The 19,332-nt window shown below is 42.3% G+C and overlaps 2 protein-coding genes across 19 annotated transcripts in view; both read left to right on the top strand.

The window, feature by feature from the left end:
* add1 (adducin 1 (alpha)) overlaps positions 1-7,528 on the top strand; it is a 32,375-nt gene extending 24,847 nt beyond the window's left edge. For 8 of the 16 annotated variants that reach the window (XM_081718709.1, XM_081718707.1, XM_081718708.1 and 5 more), the window contains 4 exons: positions 771-927; positions 1,300-1,542; positions 2,553-2,636; positions 4,781-7,528. In XM_081718709.1, the coding sequence (XP_081574835.1) occupies positions 771-927; positions 1,300-1,542; positions 2,553-2,636; positions 4,781-5,076 (780 nt within the window). In that variant the 3' untranslated portion in view covers positions 5,077-7,528. Of the gene's footprint in view, positions 1-770; positions 928-1,299; positions 1,543-2,552; positions 2,637-3,361; positions 3,397-4,780 lie in introns of those variants that run through there. The other 8 variants (XM_081718714.1, XM_081718713.1, XM_081718712.1 and 5 more) reach the window with 4 other exon arrangements.
* A 1,840-nt stretch (positions 7,529-9,368) lies between these two features.
* The window catches only part of wdr7 (WD repeat domain 7), a 121,053-nt gene continuing 111,089 nt past the window's right edge, over positions 9,369-19,332 (top strand). For all 3 annotated transcript variants that reach the window (XM_035527063.2, XM_035527062.2, XM_035527061.2), the window contains exons 1-9: positions 9,369-9,514; positions 14,750-14,921; positions 15,167-15,273; positions 15,501-15,579; positions 15,951-16,125; positions 16,232-16,308; positions 16,603-16,722; positions 17,171-17,316; positions 17,625-17,727. In XM_035527063.2, the coding sequence (XP_035382956.2) occupies positions 14,763-14,921; positions 15,167-15,273; positions 15,501-15,579; positions 15,951-16,125; positions 16,232-16,308; positions 16,603-16,722; positions 17,171-17,316; positions 17,625-17,727 (966 nt within the window). In that variant the 5' untranslated portion in view covers positions 9,369-9,514; positions 14,750-14,762. The remainder of the gene's footprint in view (positions 9,515-14,749; positions 14,922-15,166; positions 15,274-15,500; positions 15,580-15,950; positions 16,126-16,231; positions 16,309-16,602; positions 16,723-17,170; positions 17,317-17,624; positions 17,728-19,332) is intronic.

Raw genomic sequence — 19,332 nt, 5'->3', positions numbered from 1 at the left:
AGCCAGAACACTCCCTACAAACCACACCTGGCGTTCTCTCCCTTTTCTGCTCGTGGTACCTTTACCAAAACATGGAGGATGGCTCTTACTGTGTGGCTGCTTTTAAGTTTAAAAACTGGAACATGAAATGACTTGCTGCAAACAAACAAACGAAAAGTGTTAAGTGGCTTCCATGGTGGAACATTTTACTTTGGTGCAAGCTGAAGTTTTGAGTCTGGTGAGGAGACAGACATGATGCTTTTCAGTTAGATCCAGCTGCGTATTTTTAATGGTATTGCCTACGCGTGTACACACACACTTGGCTTCTGATTTCTATGTTAAGAACAGAATGTAGTAATGCTGATGGCACTTGGTTAATTCATCTCTGTCATGATTTGTTGGGATTTCTCTTTCTGAAGCATTGTCTTCAGATAAAGTAAATTTTAAAAAGCAATTGGTAGGATAAAATGTGAAGGAAACGGAATTTCCTTCACAAAAAAATAGAGATGTTTGTTTTGAGTGGATGAAAACAGTGGCTGGTTGTTGGTGAACAAATGTTCAATTTCAGCATAGCTCATTTATTCGCTGCCGTTGACCGACCTTAAATGCTGTAAAGTTTTGGGATAAGACTAGACTTTTTTGCAGCAGTGTTAAACGCTTTATGTAGTCTCACTTTAAACTTGTGTATTCTTATGGTAAACTCACACCTATAACACAGTTTTTACTATACATTATGTGAAAGTTTTTGATGGTTCACCTGTCTGTTGCTCTTCACCTCTTTTTGGCTATAGGGTGAGCTGGTGACTGCCTCAAAAGCCATAATAGAGAAGGAGTACCAGCCTCGTGTGATCGTAAGCAAGACTGGACCGAACCCGTTCAACAAGCTGTCTGATCAGGAGCTGGAGGAGTACCGTAAAGAGGTGGAGCGCAAACAGAAAGGCCAAGAAGGTAAGAACTGACCCATGAGCCTCGGCGTGCCAGGACTCCAGTGCCGTGTGGCAGACAGTATTTCTGCCAGTGCTGCCGATCTCCGCTTTTGGAGTTTTTGGCCATTGGCAACCTTTTTTTTGTTTTTTATATTTTTCCCCTTACCTTTTGGTTCAAATGGAGCCTTGAAGGTTTTACAAACCTGCCTTCCACTGTTCTGTGTGATCTTGGCGCAGAAAAACAAGTGTTTCGTTCGAATGAATCAAATGCTTCGGTTCTGGACTTTTTCTTTTTATGTCTGGTTGCTGTGCAGCTCAGCACCCTTGCAGGTCTGGGGGGAAAAGCTGTTGTTGCCTCCAGTACAGGTTGAGTCTGTCAGCTCATTGCTCTCAGTTGCAGGGGCAGTCCCTGCTCCTCATCCTGCTGCTCCAGGTCACAGTTCGGAGGAGCTTCCAGGAACTCCTGATTCTTCCAACGACCCCAGCCGCAGTGCCGAATCAGGGTCGGGAAGGGCCAGCCCCTCTGATCCTGTGGAGTCACTACATAAGGACTTTCACTGTGCGGTACTGAAAGCCCTCAGTGATGCCCCAGAACTGTCTGGGAATTTTCAGTCTGCTCCCAACAGTGAAGTTGCAGGTACCCTGGAGCTCCATCTGCCCACCCTTCCCTGGCGTCCGTTCTGCCCGCTGGTGGTCTCTCTTTGTGGGTTCAACTCTGTTAGCACTTCCCTCTCCTGGTTCCCCTTCTGTCTTCGCCTGTCTGTATACTTACTCTAAATTCTGTCTTGGTTGTGCGGTGGTTTTATTTTTCTTCATTGGTTTGTCTCCTCTCCTGATGTACTGTGTATCCCCACCCTTACCCAACTCGTCTTTTTTCCAACCCTTTCTAAACAATCTCAACTTGAAGGTTTATTTCACCTAATGATGAATATTGATTATGAACAGAAGGATCAATTGGGATTATGCGGATTAGGTTGACGTTTAGGTTCATTCACTGTTGGTCACTGCACCTTTTTTTGGGTGAAGTATTCCTTCAATCTTTATTTATTTAAGCCCTAAATCTTAACCCTGATTGTGTCTTCGAGGACAACAATAAAACATCATGCTGTGTTTGATTTGTGGATACGGTGACTACCTCTCCACTAACTGGGATTCATTTGGAAACCCTCTTCTGGACTGGATTTAACCCCTCTTCTGGACTGGATTTAACCAAACTGTCTGATTCATCTGATTGCGGTGAAGGTGGAGTCTCAGATGGGTCGGATTATCTTCTTTAGGGGTTGTGATCAGCTAATCAGTATGTGTGCTTTGTCTTGTGTGGCTGTGTGTGTGGTGTTTGACTCCAGACAGCATGGGGAGATGCTATGTTTGGTGTGATTTTGGTTCAGGTTTAGGTTATGATCAGTGAGAAACGCGGTTATCATTTACACCCTTCAAAACTCGATGCATCTGTATCTTTCATGACATTGAATTGATTTTTGCAGTTTATATTTCTTTGCTCCTTAGCTTATTTAAAAAAAACAACAACAACAAACTAATGGTAATTCGTTTAGTAGCTGCAGAACTATAATATACTTCAGTTGTAGCTTTATGGACCCTGAATCTCATGTAAAAGTTTTAAACACATTTTTGTTCTCTTTACTTTAGATCAGACACAGGAGACGGAGTTGGTAGCAAAGGGCCAGAGCCCCACCCATACCCCACCAAGCACCCCAGTCCGAGTAGAAGAAGGTAGGTTTATCCAGATGGTTGGCGCTCCACTAAGCATGGCTCCCCCAGTTTTATTTTTGGTGTGCCACAGGGGTAGTTCTAGGAATGCTGCAATTACTGTCGACGTCTCAGTGTGGTCTTTAACAACTGTAGACATTTGCTGTTTGTTTTGGATATAATAAGAGGCCAAGAGGACCAATACTTAACCATTGGTGTTTTTGTTTTTCTATCTAAATATTTGGCTCTATTTTTAATCTCCTTTGAAGGAAAACATTGGTTAAAACTTCTTTTATTTTAACCTCTTGGTCTTTATTACATTGGATTACACCAATCCTGCAGATGATTTTATCGACACACACAAAGTAGGACCGTACACCAACACACATCGGTTATTAGTGTGGGGGTTGTATAAATGGGGGAAAAAAAACGGGGCATACACAGTAAAATTATAAAATTATAAAATCTAATATTCTGTATAAGTACTATGCAGCTGTTCATGGCAGTCAACTATGGTGTAATCTAATCAGTTTTGGTTCAGATCTCTCACCTGTCTCAAACGTTTCTCATTCACTCTTCATGCTCCTTCCTTTGGGATCTTTCCAAGAATGGCTATATATCCATTCTTTTTCTCCTGGTCTGTTTTTCCCCCCTTTCTTTTAAGTTAACACGGTGGCTGTGATTTGACTCGCATAGACGGTTTTTTTCCTACTTGTGCTTTTTCTTCTTCATGGCTGCTTTTCAATCAGGAGATGGAATTGAGAAAGAGTACCTGTTGCCATAGTAAGTACTGACCCCCCCCCCCCCCAACTCCGCCTTCACCTCCATGGTTGTTGGCTACCTTTCATTGCATGGCTTTACTGTGTCTTCTCACCTGTTTCTCGCTGTTTGTTCTCGCTTTGGTGTTTTTGACTTCCTTTTGTCTGCTGGAGTTGTCTCATGGGACTCCTATCAGTTTTCAAACTTTGGACAACTTCTGGAATTGGCCCACATGGTATTTTCCACTTTTATATAGACTCTTTTATATAAAACCTAAAGTTTATACTGTTTATACTATAAAGTTTATAAAATTGGAGGCAGAAGCCTTTGTTCCTGTTCAGTACTTTTTCATTGGATATCTGGACCTCTCTTATTGCCTTGTGAATAAAGCAGATCCTTAATAAACTTGTCCTGACAGATGAAATTGGTATCAAAACTGATCGGAGTGCCTTGAATATTCTATCAGAGCTCATTCTAGAAGCTTCTAGACTCCTGCTCTTTGAACATGTGTGGTATTAACAAAAACAAAGACACAGATTTTCTGTACCAATTCAAATCTATTCTAGGTTCTGTAGAGCAGGTAAGGTATGATTTTGTCCTTTTTATGAGCCTGATCGTCCCATGTACAGGTATATCATTTCTGTCTTGTTAATGGTGTGTGCTCTTTTGTAATAAAAAGGCTTTTTTTTAAGCTCTGCATTTGACATAGTTGTTCATTTAGATACATGTCGCTATCTATATTTTTTTTTTTTTCTGACCTATTGAAGTGGTTACAGTAAGATTTTGGAATTGGAACCATGTTTTTGGTGTGTGTGACTCTGCATTTGCGCCACGAGCGTTTAAGGGTTGATGTCCTTCATCTACTGCTTATCTGCATGACGCGCTCTTCGGAGCCTTGACGTTAGCGGTACGGCGTCCACGTCCCAGTCCACCCTGCAGGAGCTTTTCCCAGTGTGGATCAAGCAGTGTTTGTCAATACTACTTTTCAGTTGCAGAAGGCTTCATGCCGCACTGTTTTTGACTCATGTCACAGAAAGTAGAAGTTTTTACTGGAAACATTTTTGTAGCAAATATAGAAATTATGGTGTTTTTTTTAATATGTAGGTGGGATTACCTTTTTTTTATTTACATTTTTTAATTAATTAATTATTGTATGATTTAATACCTTCCACTTTTGCCCGACATGTTTGTATGTATCACGTTTTTTGATATTGTAGGTCAGAGATGACTTGGCTTAGGTTAGGGTTGCAGCTAGATCAGGTATGAGAGCCACACTATGCTGGTGATGAAGTTTGCATAATATGTTGGCTTCCCCTCCCTCACAAAGCCTGTGTTTTATTATTCCCCTACTTCCACATTTATTTTCCCATAATTCTGTACTTGTCTTTTCTGCTGTTCCTCTTGTGTAGAGCCGCAGCAGGAACAGACCTCTAAAGATGAAAGCGACGCAGCCACTTTAAGACAAACCCTCCCTGACCTGACCCCTGACGAGCCTTCAGAAGCCGCCACCCTCTCCATGGAAGAGCACGCCCCCGCTCAGACAGACCCCGCCCCGCCTCCAGATGGGGAGGAGGCCGTTTTTGCCGACGAAGCTGCCGGCGACCAGGGCAGTGACGAGTCCCCCAACAAATCCCCTTCAAAGAAAAAGAAAAAATTCCGCACACCCTCATTTCTGAAGAAAAATAAAAAGAAGTCTGAGACCTAGAAAGATCGCCGAGGCAAAAGTCTTACCCAGTGCTTCCTTTCTTGTTCATTTGCATAACCTTCTGTTCACCTTTTTAGTGTACCAGTTATTTTCCCCTGTAGGGGTAAAATTTGCTTTTACGTTTTTAACAGCTGCTTGTTAGAGTGGTGAGTGACTATTTTGTCTGGGGATAAAATGTGTGTGTGGTCTAGCTTATTCCGCATGTCTGCACGGGCCCGCATGCTAGCATAGATTTATCTCCGTTTTTATAAGAAAAAGTTAAACTAAAGCTAAATAACCACTAGAATGTATTTGGATTTTATCAAACTCTGTTAAAGTGTCTTTACAAAAAGAAGAAGAAGAAGAATGCAAAAAAGGGGGAAAAAAATTAAACCTGAAAACTGCACGGTGCTAAACTGTCCAATTCTGATGTCCATTTGCATTTAACTCCGTCATCTTTTATAAGCAGATGACTTGCTAACCAGTGAAAGCTTTTCAACAGTTTATTGTTAATGTTCTACAATACTTGATCATGTATCAAAGATGTGTGTGCACACTTTAATAAGGCTATAGGTAGTTGAACTTAATTGCATTTGAATACGTCTAGAAGCACTAAATCAGATTTTGAAAACTCTTCATAAGGCAGATCCAAAATGGTCTGCCTTTCTGTCTTCATAACTCTGCCACTCTGTAACCAGTATAGTGTTTTTTAAAAATTTGGCTTGCATCGTACAGAATATGGAGGAAAAAAAAAAAAGTATATTGTTTGGGTTGATTTTGTTTTTCTCTTTTCTATTCAGTGATTTTTCATGACAAGTTGCACCCAAAACTGTTATCAATTTGACCCTTAACCTTAATCTCTTTTTCATGTTTTTATTTTGAAACACTGTTATGAGTATAGCAAATTTTTGTTCATTTAAATTTAATTGAATCCTGTCTGCATAAAAAAATATTTTTACATGGGTAATTGTCATGTTTCTGCCAGGTGTTTTGTTTTTTTTTTTTTGTTTTGTTTTGTTTTTTTTTTTTTAAATATATAGTAAATGTGAAAAGTTGATCATTGGCTAAATGAAACTGGCTTCATTGCCATTCGAAACAAAACAACTAACGGATAATGTTAGATTAATCGAGGATAAAGAATAATGTTTCTGGTATAAATAGAAAGGAAACCTCCTCCTGCCTGGTTTCCACATGCTATCTGGCTCACACTAATGTTAATTCACGGTTTCAATATTTGGTATTTAAGGTTGAAGTGCCCGTATAAAGCTAGCGCATATCCTGTGGCTGTGTCCGTGGGTGCCCACGCTGAGGTGTGACGGGGATACGTGGGACTCCGTTAGAAACACACACCTTACCTCCTGGGTTTTAGCTCATCTGTGCTCTCTTGCTGCCCTCAGACACAATGCAAAGAATATGCTTGTGGGACATTGATTATAGGTGTCCAAACTTATCCTCTGTACCACATGAATAATGTCTGTTTAATAACAGTTCTCTTATTAATCATGCATAATTGTTACTGCTTCTCTTGTGTTGTTTTCAAATACACACTGTGTCCTTGAAAGTTCAGCACTTGATGTGAAATACTGCGACAATGGGAGCCACCCTGATTTCATACAAAACATGGACACATGGAAATTAGGTGCCCTAAAACACCACCACTAATTTAACCACTAATCCCAGTGTGCTGCAAATCTCCAAATGAACTGCACATAATACATTAACCAAGCCATAACCCCCCCCACACACACACACACACACACGCGCCAATTGCTGTTGCGTTTGTACTTGGAGACAGAGATGGTGGCTTGTTTACATTGGCCCACACGCATTCTGTGGATTCAGAGATGTACGATCAGTGCTAGACCAATCTGATTTACCCTGCAAATCCCGCTTGAGAATGGGGGAGGGTCATCCCTGGAGATCTGCCGCGGTGCTGAGTTTACATCCTGCCTTTATCCTTCACCTTATCCAGCCAGCAAAGGTCTTAGAAACGAACCCGTTAGCAGGATACGGTGTGCTAGGCAAGAGTCGGAGGTGAAGCTTCCACAGCAGCAGATCTCCAGGTGCACGGATGCTGATCGCTGGTTCAGACCAATTTACTGTGTGTCTAGAGCTTAACGTGACCTTACAGAGGTTTCTGGAAGGTCCGCGTGGTGTACAAGCTTGTATCATGTGTCCTCTGTACATTTACAACTGTATCAATTTTTAGCTTTGTCATGTCATGCTTTACCAATGTTTGATGATTACCAAGTTAGTAGTTGATTTCCTTATAAGGGATTGTTTTATGTTGTTGTCCTGTTTTAAATATATAGCTTACTTTTATTCCCTGAAGTGTAATTTGGGGTGGGGGGGGGGGGTGTTTGTTTTGGTTTTGTTTTTTTTCCAATAATTAAACACTTTTTTCTTTTTTTTTTCATGGTACTCCTTTATTATATAACCATGAATAAAAACTTTTTTCCCTTCAAAACAGTGATTTGTTTAAAAGGGTGTTTAAGTGGTTTGTTTTACTACGAATATATGTTTGTATCTCACAGCTTCTTAATGTAGAAGTATAACTTATTTATACCAAGACTGGCTTCAAAGTATGTATATGTGAACTGATCTCAGACCAGCAGTTACACACTGAGCCAGTCTGTGTTTTAAGTAACTTCAGTACACTGCAACCAAAGCTGTAACGGTAGTAATAAATTGCAGTGTTTGCAAGGTTTCCAGATTTCAGTTAATGGTGTCCTATAATGCATTTATTTGCAGGTATTTATTTAATGCAAGTATTTTAAAAATGATTTTCTGATACATTTCCACCACCACTATTTACAACCACTTCTCAGTGTAGGTAGCTAACTAGTTATTTAAACCTTGCTAGTAGCTAAAATTATCTATACTGTCGACTTGCTTTTAGATCTCTACAACACAAAAGGTTATTAGCTATGCTAGCGTTATCTCACTGTGAAACTTTCAATGTAAGATGGTATGGTCCATAATCATATTGCCTGGGCTAGAACCACGGCTGGTGTATGCAAATTTGGGGATTGTAGAATTTTACACGCTGGTATTTTAGAATGGGTCTGTTTTACGACCCTGCTTTGCTTTACGATTTATATTTGAAAGGGGTGACGACAATGTTTGAGGTTCTTGGTGTGTCAGTTCCGTGTACCAAACTCAAGGTGAGTACAGTTTTCTGTTCTATGGCACCTTTAAGTCTGATTCTAGAACTGAGTCCTTTCAAAAGGAGCTGTGTACAGACCAGGGCTCTCTGTAGGTCTCTGCAGGCTTCTACAAAGGATTCTGGGTCAGCCTTGGCAGACCTCTGTGTAAGTACTTCATCCCTCCACCAGGTACAGGATGGTACAGAAAAACAACCCGATATTCCAAGTAAGTTGATGTGTACCCCTCAGACATTCTCTGACAGGTTCCTCAAATGCATGTTATCTTTAACCTGGGATAAAGGACCAGCTATTCCCTTCAACTAATTCTGGAGTCCTCATCTTTATTTTCTACTTGAATGTACAAGCCAGCAAAGTGGGGAAATAGGAACAACACTACATGTACATTTATTAAAGTAATACAGCCACTATGACCCATCCGAATTGGCAAGGCATTTTAAAACTAATGGACATTGCATTAATGAGAGTATCAGTTTACATTTTCCATTGTTGCTGTGGCAACAATGAAGTTAGGAAACTTTAGAAAAAAAGAACTTGCGCTCCATGAAATGAGTGTCATGATTTATTGTTTTTTTTTTATATTGTTATGTTTATTGTTTTGAACATAAACTAGTTTCACTTCTTAGAACTACTGAAGCACTTTGCCAGTGTAGCCAGGTCTGTGTTGCATAGTATTAAATTAAGAGATGAGACTTCTGTGTCTGCCAATTCCTCTCTGCTCTTACATCAAGAATAAACACACACACATAGATAGATAGATAGATAGATAGATAGATAGATAGATAGATAGATAGATAGATAGATAGATAGATAGATAGATAGATAGACACTAGCAACTGTTAATTTAGAATAAAGTACATTTCAATACCTACAGTGCCACATGCTGGGCCCTTCCTCCAAATGCATTTAGGCTACGTACAATGGTCCCACTGCGGTCTCGGTTTTGCTTTCACTATGCAGTAAAACGGTATTTTCCCCTCAGAACGGGGAACCAAATCTGTACAGAAACGTGCTTTTTCAAAGACGCCAGATTGTCAGAGATTTATGTTATTGCACTATGTAGATCCACCGCCAGGGGGCAGTTTATTCCTAATGATTACGGCAGCGTATTACGTAATTGCGTAAAATACGTCTATCTGCGGCGTTGGGTCAGCTGACTTGTCCTAGGCTGTGGAGGGCAGTTAGCGTTACTGTAGCGTAGCTGAGAACATTTCATCGTGTCGTCCAATATTGCTCACGTATTTCCTTTAAAAACACCCTGTCGGAAGGAAATGCTACATTAGCAACTGTTACCGGTAAGTTACTTTTAACTCCACCATAACTGGCAGAAATGAGCCGAGCCCGGAGGCTGCGACATTGCATAAACGATAAGATGAGGCACTCTGTGATAGCGTAGCTCGTTAGCTAGCTCGCGTTAGCTTGGCTCGAGCTGTGTTGTTGCTGACTGACTTGAGGCGATAAAACAACTAACGTTAGTCTGACACAAACTGGCGTCGCCACTGTGTGTAAGCCATCGCTAAATCCCGTCACATCATGCATCATGTCCATGTCGCGCTTGTAACGGTTAATAAAGTTGTAAATAAATGCCCCTCATCCACAGATGTCTGGGGTCATTATCTTGAGGCTGAGGCTAGTTAACGGTCCCTGGAGATCTTTCTTCCACCCGTTATAACTTTATAACGCTACAGGGTTGGATGGTTTTGTCGTCGTAACGTTAGAGTGTCCGATACCGACGCTGTCACGCGCCGGTTGCTAGGGGCGATCCCGCGGCGGATGCGAGCCGGTAACGTGCGCGTGAGGTGAGAGGCGCTCAGCCGTAGCCCGCGTGTGAGACGTGTCCTTTGGGGCTTGGCCCCTGACCGCTTCTCCTTGCTGCTTCCTTTTGGGAAAGTTTGTGAGCGCTTTCGCCAGAGCAGCTGGGCCACACGGCCGTCTATTATTATGATGAATGTGCTTGTCACGCCCTCCCAGGCCTTTGCAGGGAGGGCGATTAAAAATGCTGCAAATAGCAAAATGAACCCTCTTCCAACGTGTTCCTACCTTGAAGTTACAGAGGGAGGAAATTCAGCGTTATTCCTTTACAGTTGAAAACCGAGACACTTGTCTCTATTGGCAACCTGCGCAGGATTATTGTTGATCAGTTGTTGATAATGTCTGGTAACAATTATATGGGTCCCAATACAGTCACCCCCTGAAATATTGCCTGCTTGCCTAAGCTATCTTGAAGCATCTGTTGGTACCATTAATGAATGAGTCTGGCAAGTTTGGCATCTCTCCATAATCATAGCCTTCATGAGCCGGCAGTCTTTTATTGGCCACTGGGAGGCAGCTTGTTGTACAGCTTCTCTGTTGTGTGTTTGTGTTGGTGCTGCTGTTGTTGTTTTGGTGACAGGTTGGGGGAATCTGATTTGCGGGATCTGGTTTAGGCGGGTTTCATAAGATATCTGTTCTGATGCCGGAAGGATGATACGAGCCTAACGGTGACTAGACGTATGGGCCAAAATATATGAAACATAACAGATTTGATGTTTGGTATGTTATTGGATCTGCATTGTGTTGTTTGCATTGTCGATTTGTGATGTTTGTACTGCAGTCAGCCAGGTAGGTGAAGAATTAAGTGTGTCTTTGTAGAGAGGGGCTTTGGAGAGGAATTGTGGCAGAGATTGTGGCTGGAACATTGATTACAGTAGCGTTAAATTGCAAAATTGTTTTGGTGGTTTGCTTTGGTGTAGGGCTTAGTGTGACATGGATGGGATTTGCTAGACCAGGTGAACATTTTGAGTTTTCAGGAAGGTCAAAAGACAAACAAAAAGAAAAAAAATTACACCCTATCAGAGAATGTTTTGCTAAAGTGACTTTGAGCTGAAACTCTGACTTTTGACTCAATCAGAGCTGAAGGGCCTGTTGATGTATTGCTTTTGGAGTGTGCTCATTGTTTTGGCAGAAAGCCTCCTACCAGTTCTGCCTGTGGTAGCGTCCAGTAGCAGGGAGGTCTTTGCTGGTGAAGTGTACTCTTTTGAGTGCTGGACCACTTGTAGTTCAGGAAAAAGCGTCATCGTTTGCCATTGCTGAATGTTGATGAGACTACTCACTCTACTCCTAAGGGTTAAAATGGCATTCCAGAGACTCAGGCTCTCCATGAAATGGCATAAACTCGTAAGGTAGCACCTTTTGATTCTCTCTCTTTCACTGTTTATGCTTATATATGTGTTAACATCAATGAGACAATTCCAGCTTGCATAGCAGACATCTAAGTTATGCACTATTGCAAGTAATGTGTAGGCTGTCTGTTATACTTATATAGGTCTACACTGTGATCATGCTAAAGGAAAGACATTCACTTCCTTTGCGGCAGAATTTCAGTGTGACAATTTGCCCTGTAGTTTGGTTATTGGGAAACCTAGCAAGCAACATGGAGGTTGTTTTGAGACTGCATTGTAATGATTTATCAATGCTCGAAGGTGTTGTTGCATCCCAGAGGTGTTATATTGGCTTCATTAGTTCTGAAACAGCCTAACTATCTTTCAGTGCAATAATAATTTGGATTGTAGATTTATTTTAAAACAGAAACGGTGGGTTTTGGCAGTTAATATTTTTGCACTGGAGCAAACCATGTTGATACTGCTGGTTCAGTAAGCTCTTGTGCTCAAAATGCTATGACTCTTCAGTCATCAATAGATTACACAAGCCAGCTGCCATGTCATTGGCCAGCATTCAGTGTGTGTGTGTCCAGGCTTTGGGTCCTCATCATTCCCATACTGCAGGGTATGCGGTTTGAGTGGCTTGCTATCATCTGATTGGCATTGATCACTTTGGACAGATGTTCTGACTGGAGACCAGGAGGGGTTTATCTCTATACAGAAGATCAACAAACCCTTAGGTTTATGGGTTTGATGCATTTACATGTGGCATAAATGCAGTTCTCATTTGTGCATATATAAAGAGTCATTGATCTGTGTTTCTGTATAATCTGTATTCATTCTAGAATTCCATTTAGGGGCAGTCATAGCTCAGTGGTTAAGGTACTTGACTAGTAATCAGAAGGTTGCTGGTTCAAGCCCCACCACTGCCAGGTTGCCACACTTGGGGTCCCTGAGCAAGACCCTTTACCCTCAGTGTCATAAAAGCATCAACTAAATTCCATAAATTTATAATTTATCAATGAAGTGTTGGAATGTTTCAGCATTGTGGCCTCTGCTTTTTAATGCCGATGGTCCTGTCCTTATCAGCAGCATGTCACATTATGGTCGTTTCCTCCATTCAGACTTTTCAAAGAAGATGAGAGGAACATTTCAAACCATGAAACATGTCTTTTGTTAGAAACGCCTTGTTCTTGGCCCATTAAGTCCATTTGCCAGAGTGTGCAGTTCGTGACAGCCGTCCAGACTCTCGGTCCGTGGTCTGTTTGTAGCCACGGGGCCACTGAAGGTGGGGTGGGGGGTGGGGACTCCACCCTTAGCCCAGCAGTGACGCTGACAAACCTCCAGCAACCCTGCTGTGCATGGTCTGCTTGTTCCAACTCGACAGCCACTGCCACTCTGCTACCATGTTGGGTGAGGACAGTCTGCTCACCCCACCTGCTAGAGCTGGTGCGGCAAGGTGCTAGTAACACCAAGGTCGTGCGGTTGATTCTCAGGGAGCACACATACTGTCAGAGTGAGAAATATGCAAGTTGCTCTAGTCTGCCAAATGCTATGATTGTAAGTGTAACTGATGGGCTACAGTCTGTAATTGTACACTAATAAAATATCCCTATACAAAAATATAAAATCTAGATATTCATAATAAAGTGGCTGGTCAGTCTATGTGCAGAGGTGAGTTAGTCGTATATGGGAGGTTGCGAGTTTAAGGATTAGGTGTGGTAGAGGCTGAATGATGTCTGTCCATAACCAAGCAAATCCAGCTGCACCCAGTCCACTGCTTAGTGGGAATAATGAAGTTCAAAAATCAGTGGTGTTTAGCTGGAATGACTCAGTAGATGAGTGAATGCATACGGGCCAGTGGAAAAGAATTACATCTCTCTCTCTCCTCTCTCCTCTCTCCTCTCTCCTCTCTCTCTCTCTCTCTCATATTAATAATCTTGTATTAACAAACCCATCCAGATGATCTTATATGAATAAAGCCTGTAGATCTTCCTGTATTGGCCCAATTATGGTTCTAATGTGGTCCAGCAAATGCAGAATACTTTCACTTAAACTCACCTTGCAAACTGTAATTGAACTGAATGATAAAAGTGGTAGTCTAGAGCAATAAACTCAGAGCCAGGTTGTTAAGAATTCGATGATGAATTGTGTAAATAAATTGCGCTTGGTTCTTTTGTTTTGTATGTGCTACAAGACCAATTTGTGCCTTCAGAATGTACATTTTAGATAAATGATGATAAATCATTTGAGTTGGTGATTGATGATGTGAAAGTTGGTGATTTGTCACTGATTATTGTTTAACTGATTTTTACGCGCGGTCTGGACACTAGCTCATTACATAAATTGAGTTCGACACCCCTGGTTTTGGGACTGTAATCACTTATTAATAGTTGAAGGAGTTATTTGACAGGTGTTCTATGTCTCAAAGCAGTGAAGTGGCCTCATTATTTTCCAGTATAGAAGTACTTCAACTTTATCTTAAAAAATGCATTGAGTGAAGAGAGTATACAAAGGAAATAAATAGTTTTAATAGTTTTAGGTGTTACTGGAATAAAGCTATAACTGAACCTGATTTTAGAGTGTGTGAACAGGATTACAGTGAAGAGGAACACACTTCATTATGGCAAATGCAGGCTATGGTGGAACTCTGCATTTAAAAATATGTATTTGATAAACCATATCAAGAACAACATGAGGGACACCTCCATATGACCACAGGACAGCGAGCCCTGTGCAACCCTGTGCATGCACACCCTAGAATGTATGGTATATCTCCCAGTGCCTGGTGACACCATGATAGAATGCATATATAGCTGGCTTGTGACTACTACAGGAATAGTGCTTGAATTGGATTATATTTCAGTAGGGAACTCAGACAGGGACCCTAAAGCTGTGATTCTGAGGGGAGAAATTACTCTGTTCTGACTGAGGGAGTTTCAGGACTGGACCTTGTAGTGATGTTTAGAAGCGTTGGGATTATCTTGTTCTTTGAGTGCTTTGGGTCATGGGCTTCATTATCGGTGAACTCCGTCCCCTGACCCCTACAATGGTATCTGGGATGTGGGTGAGGTATAATATCCCCCATTTTGTGTGTCTGACAGGCTCTGCATCTGTAGACCACACTGGGAGAATGAATGCAAGAACTATGGCCTTGTTGCATGTCTGTGTGTGTGTTTTATTTGCTATAAAAGAAACAGTGGTATATGTTTGAATGCTGCCCCCCCCCCCCCCCATCAAATAGGCAGGCCTGATCTTCTGTAGGACTGTTATCTGCTATGTAATCGTGGGGGAATTGAGGCTGCTTCCACTCTAGCCCATTCACATGATCCCAGTGCAAACTCACCCTGTTGTCTTCTCTGATCATCTGTTCTTTTCTTTGCCTTGCAGTTTGCATAAGAACATGTCTGGAAACAGTCTGGTATTACCCATAGTCCTCTGGGGTCGCAATGCGCCCACCCACTGTATCTCCAGCCTGCTGGTGATGGATGATCTGGCCACTATCATCAGCGGCTGCCATGATGGTCAGATCTGTATCTGGGACATGACCCCTGAACTCGAGGTCAGAGGTCACACTGGCTCTTCTCTGCTATTTTCTTTTTCTCTCCTTCTTCATATAGACAGTATTCAGGTGTTCAGTTGATTAAATAATTAGCTTTGCAATTGCTGGTTGACATCTGGACTTTTTGATAACCTCTGGAGTTCATCACGGTGTGTGTGTGTGTGTGTGTGTGTGTGTGTGTGTGTGTGTGTGTGTGTGTGTGTGTGTGTGTGTGTGTGTGTGTGTGTGTGATTTTGACTGTGCAGATTAACCCTCGAGCTCTGCTCTTTGGACACACGGCCTCCATCACATGTCTGTCTAAGGCCAGTGCAGGCAGTGAAAAGCAGTACATAGTCAGTGCTTCAGAAAGCGGGTGGGTACACACAGAGAGCGCATGCGCATGTTTGTTTCCACCTCCCTGTCTGTCCGTCTGTCTGTTTGTGTGCATATTGACTTTTGAATGATGTCTCTGAATTATATGAAAGAGGTGTGTGAGTGTGTGTGTGTTGTTTCTATTTACAGCAGTAGCTGGTTTTATATGTAGATTTTTTTTTATGTGTGATGGATTTCTTTCAGAGTGTAATGTTTTTGTCTCTGTAGGGAGATGTGTATGTGGGATGTGAATGATGGACGCTGTATTGAGTTCACTAAGCTGGCCTGCACCCACACAGGCATCCAGGTAACACATCTACTCTACCACACCACAGGTAACACTTATTATATTACACGCTAGATAACGCCCTACACTGTACTCAGCAAACGTAAACACTAAAAACACACTTCCACCATACCAAGTCTCAGTTCTTCTCAAGGATTCTTCCTCGTTTTGTCTCACCACTGTCTCCTTTGGCGTGTTCACTGGGGGATTGGACTCAAACGTTTGCAAAGCTGCTCTGTGACAACAGCTGCTGTAAAAAAGAGCTATATAAATGAATGTAGCTTTGACTCATTTTCTTTCTACCGTTTTTCTCTCTCTCTCTCACTCTTCCACCTCCCTCTCTCTCTCTCTCTCTTTTTCTCTCACCCCCTCCCACTTTTCTCTCTCTGCAGTTTTATCAGTTCACCATTGGGACTCAGCGTGAGGGTCGTCTCCTGTGTAATGGCCATTACCCAGAGATTTTGGTGGTGGATGCCACCAGTCTGGAGGTGCTCTACTCCCTGGTGTCTAAGATTGCACCTGACTGGATCAGCTCTGTCAGCATCATCCGCTCCCACCGCACCCAAGGTAAGGTCCGAGATAACCGTAACCACCTGTCCAGTGTTAAACGTCTTTAAAATCTTAAACATTTTGTGTGTGTGTGTGTGTGTGTGTGTGTGTGTGTGTGTTGCAGAAGACACAGTGGTGGCAGTTTCTGTTACTGGAATTCTGAAAGTGTGGATCATTACTGCAGAAGTGAGCCGAATGCAGGTGTCTACGCATACCAAACTCACACACTCCCCTTACCCAACACAGTGCAATACGCATCCCCTCTCTTTCTGGTGTAACACACACCCTCCCTCTCTGGTCCAGCACACACTGTCATTCTGTGTGACTAAACAACGCGCACATCTCTCTGATTCAGCACACACCTCTGCCCACACCACCTTTTCTCTAACGGGCTTTCTAGATCATATTCTTCCAACATTTCCCTGCACATCTTACACCTCTCTCTGTGTCTGTGTGTGTCTGTTTGTCTGTGTGTGTCTGTCTGTCTGTGATCAGGATATGGACCCTGTATTTGAGGAGGAGTCCAAGCCGATCTACTGTCAGGGCTGCCAGAGCATTTCCTTCTGCACCTTCACCCAGCTCTCCCTGCTAGTGGTCTGCTCCAAGTACTGGAGGGTCAGTATGTGTGTGTCACACCTGGATTATAAATTACATCTGGACCAAAATTACATATGGACCAAATCCATATTTAATAATAATAAAAAAGAGTTGGTGAACAGCTAGAGGTGTGAAGTTTTAAATTGTATAGTACCAAGCACCTGAGAGAATCACCCATTACACTCTGACTCATACTTTACCATCTTTTAATATTTTCTGTTGTTCATTTCTAAATAGTTTATTTCTATAAATTATTGTACTCATATTGTACTCATAACAAGCTTTGAAAAACTGAAATTGTTTCATGAAAATGAAGCGTCCCAGTTATTGTGATTACACCCACGTCTCACACAGCACATGTAAATGCTGTATTGCCCACAAAGAGGGGACTAGCTTTGTGTTTCTGTCGGTGTGTATGTCAATATATTTCTCTGACTTTATTGTGTGTGCACATGTGGGTGGCCAGGTGTTCGATGCCGGTGATTTCTCGCTCCTGTGCTCCGTACCCAGTGAGAATGACCAGGCGTGGACAGGGGGAGACTTTATCGCTGCTGACAAAGTCATTATCTGGACAGAGGACGGCTGTAGCTACATCTACAAACTACCAGCTAGGTAACCACACACACACTCTCATGCTGACACACTTGTCACACATTAGTTTAGTATTCTATTACCCACAGTGTAAACATCCAGATTGTGTCAAGTACCTACATTCTGTGCACACTCACAAACACCTGTTTATGTGTAGCTGGGCGTGTGGGTGTCCATATTGGTGTACCCTTGAACACATGAATACCTGTCACATAACAATCTTGAATTTAATTTAAAAAAGTGTAATAATAAAAATAAATCTGAAATGTAGGTTTGTTGGATTTGGGTTTCCTATGCATGTGCGTGCGTGTGTGTTTTTGTTCGTTCAGCTGTCTCCCAGCCAGCGAGCACTTCCGCAGTGATGTAGGGAAGACAAAAGAAGGGTCCATCCCTCCTCTGGTGTACAGCATCGCAGACCGTGCAGACAAACAGGTCAGACACACAGCCCAGTCATTCACTCATGCACTCTGTAACTGGAGCCTTTAATGTTAACATCCGTTAGTGACCTCTACCTCCGGAGTGCTCCTTAGGCTGCTTACAGTTTCATGGTTAATCACCACGTTTGGAACAAAAATACCAGTTAAAATGTCTTTGTAATATCTGTTGAGGCCTGCCCGTTCCTCCCTCCCCATTCACAATGTCCCTTTTGTGTCCTGTGACTCACCAGACTATAGGTAAGAGTTCAGTCTCCTCTCTCTAAATCATACTGCAGATCTTCTGTTTCTCCGTGCAGGGGACATGGACCACGCTGAAAAATATCCTCCATAAACAAACAGGCTAATGCTATAAAATCTCTAATGCTATAAACATACTACATTTTCTAAATCTCCTGCCGCTCTTGGCATGTTCATAACTTTATCACGCGACAGCCATCAACTACCCAGAGCATGGCAATGAGACAGCTCTCTGTTTCCCATCACTGGCAAGTAGCCACTGTCGCTCCCCTGAGCAAGGCTCTTAACCCTGAATTGCTCAACTTGTACTCAGCTTTGGATAAAAGTGTCAGCTAAATGCCGGGAATGTTGGTTGAGTTTGTCTGTAGAGGTGCTGAGATGGACTAGAGGATGTTGGGTTGGCTGTAGAGGTGTGAGGTTGGCTGTAGAGGTGTGAGGTTAGCTGTAGGTGTGTCGAGGTCTGGTGTAAAGGTGTGAAGTTGGGTGTAGTGTGCTGGTAAGGGTTGTTTTTAACATCCCCTCTGCTCGTACATGCTCCATCTTAGTAACGACAGCATAATATACTGACACTGAGATTTGAATCTAATAATTGCTCTGAAAATCTTATCTATACAGGATTATGGGCTTTATTTTCTGTAGCCTGCCAATACTGTCTCCCAACCCCCACACTTACACACCCACAACCAAAAAACACAGATTATACTTTTTACTCATAAGTAGTTTACAGTAGTTTTAAGTTTGCTCAAACCACATCACACTGCAGCTGTAGAGGCTATTTAGTGTGCATGACTAAGTGTGTTTGACACACGTGACTCCTGCCATAATTTAATACAAATACATGTCTGATCAATCTGCAGAATAATGAATAAGATATTAGCTTAAAATATTTGAAGCAAAATAGCAAAGACTGTGGCGTGTGTGATCAGACTTATCCACCCCAGGACGCATCGAAGTGGCTACGTGGGAATATTTTGGATACCTTAAAGAGATAAGCGGCAAACCTAGTTGATGGCAGTTCTTTTTGCAAAATATGTCAGCATTAACCAGATGGACTGTTATGTATATAACAAAAACATGATGACTTTAACCCCAGTGTCCAAGCAATTAATATTGCAATACCGTGAAATGGTGATATTTGTATACTAGAGGTTAAAGGGCTACAGAGAAGTTCAGATCTGACTGGCTGTAGTGGTCCCCCGGGCGGACCGGGCCAGGGTGGTTGTGGGGGACTGGTGTTCGCCTTTTTCACTGACCCGTCTTGACCTTGTGCCAGGTCCTCCCCTCCTTTGCGCGTGTCAGTTTCATATCGCAGTCTAATGGATTTCCCATGGCTCCTGGTTCATGGTATAAGAACAGGTCAACC

The sequence above is a fragment of the Electrophorus electricus genome, chromosome 8, assembly GCF_041902795.1.
Source record: "Electrophorus electricus isolate QZ-2024a chromosome 8, ASM4190279v1, whole genome shotgun sequence".
Classification (NCBI taxonomy): domain Eukaryota; kingdom Metazoa; phylum Chordata; class Actinopteri; order Gymnotiformes; family Gymnotidae; genus Electrophorus; species Electrophorus electricus.
This window is presented reverse-complemented; position numbering and strand designations above follow the sequence as displayed.